Genomic DNA, 9,018 nt, shown 5'->3' on the forward strand with positions numbered 1-9,018 from the left:
TGTGAGAGAATTGATGAACAGAACTCGAGTTAATAAGATTCCTGGATTAAGTTGGATTAAGTCATAGAAATGTGTAAATGGGAAATCAAGCCTCCTCGTGCCATTCTACAGAACTAATCATAGTTTGAAGGACTACTGCCATTGATGAAGTTAATACTTCCGTGATCAACGATTAAGATGTAGCAGTAAAATGGTGACCTGAAGCGACAACTCTCTCCATCGTCTCATTGTCTAATGTTTATCTATAAACATGCCAATAAAACTGCACAGAATGTAAGACTAATTTCTAACATATTTTTTCCTTTATTTTCGATGCAAACATCTAACATATACTCTTACATTTCTTTCGCTTGGCCATACCACCATAAGATATACATATTTCGAGTTCCTACATCAATGGTTCATGCATTGAGAAAACCGTCCTAAGCCCATAGAAACAATGTTTCAATGACTTTAGGGAAAATACAATTGGATTTCCTCTTATCTATCATTAACAAGAAAGAATTTGCAGGTACCGACTGGTTTGTCTCGACTTTTGACAACAACAAATTTGAAGCATGACATTGCCTTGCTCTCCCACATCATTTTTTGTAGCTTACTCAGCAGGAGGAGCTCTATGATAAGTTGGAATAGTAGCAGGAAAGAAGGTTTGTCTTACTCCTTCCGCCTTGATGATAGGGAATATAATACCCGATGCACTCTGGCAAAAGGAAAATGGTCTTTGTTAAGAATTAGATAAACTAATTGAAATCATGTATACTGTATACAATGACGGCCATAGGATCTGCTCAGTTAGAAAATTAGGTATCTAGCTCATACGAAAGTTCATATATAAAGCTTCACCTTGAGATGCAAGGTACTTGTAAGAACAAACCAAACGGCTTCACATTGTATACAATTTTGTTCAAATAATGAAATTTTGTTCTTTGATTAGACGTCGTGGCAATTCACAATATCAAATGCGAGTCTAATGAATACTATTGTTCTTACTATGCACTGAAAGTATGAACCACACAAAACATGATTCAATATTCAATGACCATCAAGGAAATTAGGGGGAAAAGAAAAACCTACCCAAAGTAATCTAGCTCCAAGCCAGATGCGTTTTAGTGAAGGAAATGGTAGTAGCAAACGACCAACACCATATACCGCCACAGAAAAAAAGTGAAAGACTAAACTCAACGGACGAGGGTTTAGACCAGAAAGCAAAGCCACTGGTCCCGTTGAACAAACACCTCCGAGGCTGAGATAGTCAAAACATGCTTGGCGCATCTCTGTCCTTGCTTCATCAAGGGAGGCAGAGAACACCTTATATAGGGCACCTGCCAAGGTATTTATTGTAGATGCAACCGGCTGCGAAAACAACATCAAATGTCAGTAGGATGAATAAGTAGTGTGATAATAATCTCTATTGCAAGCAATGCAACTATGAAATCAATTGTTATGGAGCCTAATAGGAAACAGAACTGAAACAGTTCAATTTGACGTGTTCAGAATTATTTTTTTTCCAGAGGAATCATGTTTAAAGTAATCATTCTTTCTGTAACTTTCGCAAGGTATAAAAGGATTCTAGGTATTTGCACAATGATATTAAGCAGTCACACACGAGCAACAAGGCTTACCTTCCGCAAGGTATGAAACGATTCTAGGTATGTGCATAATGAAGCTGCATCATGTAGGTCATGCAACGGCTTAAGAAGATCCCTGAGCACGACAATATCTGACAGTGCCACAGTCATTCCTCCACCAGTTAAAGGATGACGCATATTGAAAGCATCGCCCAGCAAAAGAGCTCCTGGAGTTGGATGTGGACTGGCAGGCATGCTTCTGTTGGGCATTATTCTAATATTTCCTTTATCAATTGCAGCAATGAAGGCATCATAAAGTTCACGTGGAACCTAAAACAAATATTTTCTTCATTAATTCATAGAAGCAAGAAGCCAACTCAGGCCAAAAAGGAACAAAGAAACTACTGTTAACAAAATAGGACCAACCAAAATGTTTCAATGTTGAAATTAAGAATTCTAGTTTTGAAATTGAAAGGTACCTGTGGAGCCACCACATTCTTCAAATAGTTGGCCAACGCACCATTGGCAATTGGAGGTACCCTTTGCCCGGGTACATCAACCAAACAACGGACTTCTGTACTGCTGATTTGATAAAACAGGATCAGAGAGGGATCTCCTAGAATAACATGCCCATGATTTGCAAATGGGAGTTTGCAATTTTGCAAGATTAGTCCTACAAAGCAAGAGGGTACTTCTACCTGTGAAAAAAGAAGATTGACATTATCTGTCAATGTAGAAAGTGTAAAGCAAAAACGTCAGTACTAATTCAAGACTGATAGGAGCATATTTATGCGACTTAGCTTGGTTTCTTGCATTTACATAGTTAATTTCTATTTATTATAGTGATTTAAGTTATTTTGTATGTTTGTAGGTCCAAATGGCAAAGTTGGTAAGAAAGGGCATTTTGGAACATTTTATAGCAGTTTTGGGCTTGGAATTGATAGCATAAGTATGGAGCAATGTGAATGGACGAATTTGAAGATCAAGAGAGGCTAGGAATGTGCTTAATATCTAGAGAAACAAATTTGGAAGCATTGAAGATAAGGAATCAGCTACAAAAAAAGAACATTATCCAAATACCTTATCTTATTCAAACCTTATCCAACCTTATCTTATCTTATCCTAATCCTATCTTACCTTATCTCCAGCTGCAAGGAGGATTCCTTATCATATTAAATCACTTCCCATCTAATTTAAGGAGTCCTAAAATCATGCAAACAAGTAACCCTTTCCCCCTAGGAATCTGCCGCACCTCTCTCTCCTTTTCCTCTTTGGTATCTGCCATATAGCTGACCTTTTCCTTATGGATTTGAAGTGTTAAGATCCTTTTCCTAAGCTACTTTTGTGCCACACCTAAGCCTATAAATATATGTCTATGCCGCATAATTCAATCACCACCCCCTACCATCAGATCACCACACCTCAAGAGCCTAAATTCAGAAAATCCTAATTGTGCTGCAGCAAGGAAGGAAGAAGGAGCCACCTGGAGTTGTGCTTGCCATCCAAGACGTTGGATTGTTAGAGCGTTTCTAGATGTATTCTATCTTTGTTTTCAGTGTTTAAATTTAATTATCTTTGTTTAATTGCGAACATGAGGAGCTAAACTCGTTTTAGCTAGATGAGACTTTGAAACCATGATTATATTTACAATATGAATTGATTACCTCCAGTTGTGATTTCATAAATTGTGAATGCAATTTACTTAACTGTTTGATTAAGAACTTATTCTTGTATGTTGATTAAGGAGGCCTACTTAGTTTGCATGCATGAATTTGATGCTAGAATATAAAGGAGTTTCACCTAATTGTTATGAACTTATATTCATAAGTAGTGGAGGTTGCTAGTCACGATCGTGTTAAGTAAATTCTTGGTAGGAGTATCATGCTGTTCATAGTTACGAATGCCTTGTCAATGCTTATGATTTTCACAAAGCTTAATGATCTTTGATTGTATATCTATTATGTTGTTCATGTAGGGAGCTTTTGAAGAATAATTTGGTTGCTGATGCATATCCCATCCAATTCAATGACTTAAGGAAAATCTGAGGGTTAATTAGTGTTGTTCACGATTAATTTGGGGCATTGTCATTCATGGTTTAAAGAAAGAATAATTGGAAATCGATTTGTGTTGCATATGTGTCATGTGTGGAGAAGGACCCTCTAGCTACCTTATCACCCATCCATTCACCCCAATTTCGTGCAACTTAGTTTAATTTACAATTTGCTTGTTTTTACCTTAATTTCATCCAAAATCCAATCCCCCTTTAATTAAGTGTGTTAGATTAGTTAGAAACGTGTGTGAATCTGTCCAATTTAGTTTTTTGAGTCTTACTAGTCTAAAATTTGTCCAAATAACTCCTTAGAGTCTATTTTGAGTCTATTTGCTAGTATTATGCTGTTTAGAGTCTGTTTAGTGTGTTTTGAGATTTTAGTGTCTAGTTGAGTGTTTCTAAGTCTAATTTTCTATTATTGAGTCTAGTTTAGTGATTTAGAGTTTAAATTGAGTAGATTAGCATCCCTTCTAATCCCCGGCCTAAAACGATCCCTACTTTCATATACTACAATCATAGGGTTTTAATTTGAGTGTTAGAATATTTCACATCAAAGACGATTGGATATAGTTCAATCATAAATCTTATCAGTACTAATTCAAGACGATCGAATATAATTCAACCATTAATCTCTGTCGCCAGGAGTTGAAAGAATAATTGTATTGGCAACCTAATCAGACCAAGTAATAGTTCAATTAAGGATTTGAGGAAGCAACTTTACCTGAGGCTTGCAAAGAGTGCGGCGCAGATTTGAAAAGCAACCATCACAAACAATTGTAAGAGGAGCGTAAACTTTAAGTTCTCGACCATCCTTAGGTTTGTATTGAACCCCCTTAATTGCTCCATTTTCTTCAAGCAGGGATGTGACAGTACCTTGCTCCAGTTGTACACTGAAAAGAAAACAAAACACAAGAGGATGCATTAGAAAAAGAGGAAGCTTCACTGAAGAAATGCGGATCATTTAACATAAAATCATGTGTCAAGGAATCGAGCAGGATAACAAAATAAGCATTCAAATGAGAAGGCAAGAAACCTTACTTGGGAAGCTTGGCAACTTTTTCTCTCATCTTCTGTATGAATCGGCCATTATGGAAACTTTTCCCCGCCACATTGGAGTGGAACTGTTCCAGAGGATAGGTCAGCAAAGTGTTCTTCCCATCCTTAAAAAGAGCGTATCCAACCACTCGCTGAGCATCAATTTCCTCCACACAATCTGAAACCAGTGTTCATTCATGTTGATGTCATGGTAAGATTTCAGAACCAAAACCAATGCTAAGACAAAGCAGAACATTCAACATTCAACATTAAAACCAAAACCAATACTAAGAAATAGTAACTTTGGTTACCTTCAAGTCCCAGCTCAATCAATTTCAGGTACCCTCCCGGCTGGAGAAGCTCACCGACAATTCGATCCGGCTCTGTCAAGTCTCTTTCAATTACATGAACATGTCTTCCCTCCTGGGATCAGCAGCAAACGAAGTAAGTTTCTACATTTCTACATAAACACCTTTACAGCTACGGCAGCTGAATGGTCGTTAAAGGGCAAAGTAACGATCCTCTTTGTAAGGATGCTGGGATCCTCCGATCGTGTTAGTTCATCGTATATTGTGCGGTCAAAACTCATCGTACATCGTACGATTGGAAATCATCGTAAATTCGGATCATCGTACATCGTGCGACAAAAAATTATCATAAATTCAGAGAGGATCCTCATTGCAAAGTAACATGTATATAATTTTCAAAATTTGTGAAAGAACAATGATGAAAAAAGAGCGGTCCATCCCACGTGTTAGCTGTTGTAATTAAAAAAATAATAATGCATTTTTATCTTACAAATTTTATAATAAAAAAATTAATTTCTTAATTTTATATTGAAAAATATATGTATTCATAAGCAAACATTACTTGTTAGTTAATAGTAGTATTCGTAACACAAAAACGACCAAAGAAAACTTAATAAGCAAACACCTTCTTGCAAACCAAAAGCAAGTTTTCTCAATCTGACACGTTACTCTACCCACGTTCACAAATAAACAAAGAAAGCTGAATTTCCAATAAATAAATAAAAGTGAAAATATGACTTTAACCTTTCAAACTCAATTTTCTTCATAGAAAACCCTACATAACTTTTTTACTCAAAGAAAACCCAATGACTAGGATCCACATAAGCAAATTCATTAACTTCATATTAATTCACACATTTTACATTTTTCACATGCCTGAAATACCCCTATTACATACTTGATGTAGACAATTAATTGTAAGGAAATAGTAAATGATTTTGTAACCAAAAAAAAAAAGAAAGAAATTAATGTTAAAAATTTATTGCATTTTAATTTTTTAGAAAGGTTTTGAATTTTCATGAAACTATTCGATTCAGTTCTTTCACCATACTCTTGAATACTTTTGAATTTATCCTTTTTTTTATTAATATATTAGAACATTGTATTTCATTATCTACATGCACATTAATTTACCTACGAACAATTATACCATGGGTGTAATATAATATCTCTTTTTAACAATGATGCAAAATAATGTTTATACCGACAACAAAGCGTGCCTAACATATTTACTAATACATGGAAAATAATTTACCTATATTAAGAAGAAATGTAGTTCCATGCGTAGTATTAAAAATACTATGTTACACCCATATTTATACAACAATAAAACGTGCGTAACATATCTAACAATACATTAAACATAATTTACCTACAAGTTAGAGAAATGTTATTTGGTTGGGTGTAGTATAAATTTTTTTAATAATTGGAAAAATTAAATATAACTAGGTGTAGTGTAATTTTTTTTATATAATTAGAACAAAATAATTTACCTACCTACTCTTTGAAACGTTCATTTCCAATGGTGCAAAATGTTCATTACCTAACTACAAATTAATTTCCAATAATTTACCTACAACAATTATACCATGGGTGTAATGTAATATCTTTCTTTACAATGATACAAAATATTGTATGTACCAACAAAACTTGCCTAACATAAGTACTTGTACATGGAAAATAATTTACCCATAACAAAAGAAATGCAGTTTAATGTATAAAATCAACAATATTATGTTCCACTCATGTTTATACAACAACAAAACGTGTCTAACATATATAACAATACATAGAAAATAATTTTCCTACAAGTTAGAGGAATGTTATTTGATTCAAAATATATAATATAGGTGTAGTATTTTTTTTTTTTAAATAATTGGAACAAACTAATTTACCTACCAATTAATATGGATAAAATTGCTACAAAATATATCACGAAAAAAAAAAACTACTTGTCTAGTTTGACATAGATACGGTCAATGCAAACACTTTTTTCATCTTATTCACTTTTTCTACTACTTTTAATTTGGCATAAATTTAGGAATTTGCAAAAGGGACCATAAAGTATGAGTGGCATGAATGTAAATAAATTGTATTAATAGGTCAATAGTGTTCCTATATGTTTGCAAATTTTAAATTTGAGCTTAAACTAGATCTTTAAAAATAGATGGATTTTTATCTAAAAATAATGAATCGTACGGGCCAAAATCCAAAGCACCCTAAATAAAACAATAAAAATTCAAATTTTGCTTTCTCGTTTTTTTTTTTTTTTCTTTTGTTTACCTTAGCGAGGGTAAGGGCGAGAGCACCGCCAGCAACGCCCGCACCGACAACGATGACGTCGGTGCCAGAGCCGTGAACTAGCGAGACTTCTCCGTCATCGAAGCGGTTGATACTTTTTTCTGGAACGTTCGTCGTATTATTGTTGTTTTGAGCCTTGCTCTTGGCTTTGCTGTAATTACGGCGTCGGAGAACAGACAGAACGAGGAAACCTAAGAGGGAGGCGAAGAAGGTCAAGAGAACGTACGGATCAACAGCCACCATTCCCGCCATTTTAGAAGAAAACCCAGGTGACGAAAGGAACGCCCAGATGAGAAAGAAGAAGGCCCAGATGGAGAAAAAGAAGAAGAAGAAGACAAGCCAGATGAACAAATGCAGGAGTAGGGTGCAACTAGTAGTTTTGGGTGTTCTTATGGTGGGTGTGGTGGTTGGTTTAGAATTATGGGAGGAGAGAGAGAATGGAGGGGGATGAGAGTTGTGGTTATGGAGGTGAAAGGTGAGAATGCTTCTGTTGCTGCTTCTGTGAATTCGAAATAATTGTTGTGGTTGAGGATGGAGAAGGGATGTAGGCGTGGGGGGGTTTTGTTGGACCATTTTTGGGTTGGGTGGGCAATTGAAGGCTCATTTGTTTCGTATGTGATTATTGATAGTGTCGTAGTCATTTGGCTTTGATTATGATACTTCCAATTAGACATGTAACTTCATAAAGTGTTGCCAGCTTCTACGACTCTAGACTACATAGGACGAAGACTTGTATGGAACGAATTCACAATTTAGTTAAATAATGCATTATTATACTTCAATTTTTTTTCACATAGCAATGTACTAGGGAAATGCTATAACTCTATTTACGTAAGTTACTCTTTTACACTACTACAAAAGGGCCTTATAGTGTCAGTAGGTGGTGTCGGTTTAATATAATATAGTGGCGAACAAGACAGTTGCGACACTAACTAAACATGACGTCGGATTTACTGTCGCTTATAAGCGTCATAAAATGTCTACGTCGCTTTTAAACCGACGTAAACATTTAATGTCGCTTATAACCGACATATGTTTTAATAATTTTTAAATATTAGCGTCACTTTAAACAAAGAAAAGTCCGCTTTTAAGTGACACAAAGTATGGGTGTCACTTTTAAGCGACATAAAGTATTGTTTTTAAATATTTTAAAGCCTACGTCGGTTCTGAGCAACATAGTTTTTAGTTTTTTTTAAATATTTTGAAACCTGGTGTCGGTTGTAAGCGACAAATTGATGGTTTTTATGTACTCTCCCCCGTGTTTTCATCTTCATCGCTTGCATTTTTCTTATTCGTTCTTCCAATTTTTCTTTTTAGTTTTTTATTAAATAACCGTTAAATCGTGATCTCTGAATGTTTGTTTTTTGCAATTTTTGGCGTATCCGATCTCGAAGTATATACAAACATATTTGATGGTTCGATTGTTGAAACTAGTTTAGTATAATGTGTTTCCCATCAAAACAATAGATTAACTAACACTTAAGTGTTTATTCGTACTTTCATTAAGTATAACATAAGATTTTGTGGTATCCACTAATGTAAATATTTTAAATTGAAGATCGAGTTCATTCATTGTATTCATATAGGGTCAAGGAGTGCAGCTATAAAAAATCATCAAAATCGGAGTTAAAATCACTATTAAATTGTGGGTTTTCGTTGATAACTGTCGAAAAGTTTTGTCCCGTTACTTGATCTCTGAATGTTTGTTTTTTTGCGATTTTTGGCGTATGCGATCTCGAAGCATATATAAACAAGT

General features: G+C 34.9%; 1 protein-coding gene across 1 annotated transcript; it reads right to left on the minus strand.

Moving 5' to 3' along the window:
* Window positions 1-274: 274 nt before the first annotated feature.
* On the minus strand, window positions 275-7,776 carry LOC103931412 (squalene epoxidase 3-like). Its single transcript, XM_009340888.3, has 8 exons — window positions 7,245-7,776; window positions 4,965-5,076; window positions 4,657-4,831; window positions 4,340-4,508; window positions 2,048-2,266; window positions 1,623-1,898; window positions 1,075-1,353; window positions 275-700 (listed from the first exon to the last, which is right to left on the minus strand). The coding sequence occupies exons 1-8, from the start codon at window positions 7,512-7,514 to the stop codon at window positions 596-598; spliced, it is 1,605 nt and encodes a 534-aa protein (XP_009339163.2). The 5' UTR covers window positions 7,515-7,776; the 3' UTR covers window positions 275-595.
* Between the last annotated feature and the right edge of the window lie 1,242 nt (window positions 7,777-9,018).

This window comes from the organism of the source record quoted next, unplaced genomic scaffold, assembly GCF_019419815.1.
Source record: "Pyrus x bretschneideri cultivar Hongxiangsu unplaced genomic scaffold, Pyrus_bretschneideri_v1 Contig18, whole genome shotgun sequence".
Lineage (NCBI taxonomy): Eukaryota > Viridiplantae > Streptophyta > Magnoliopsida > Rosales > Rosaceae > Pyrus > Pyrus x bretschneideri.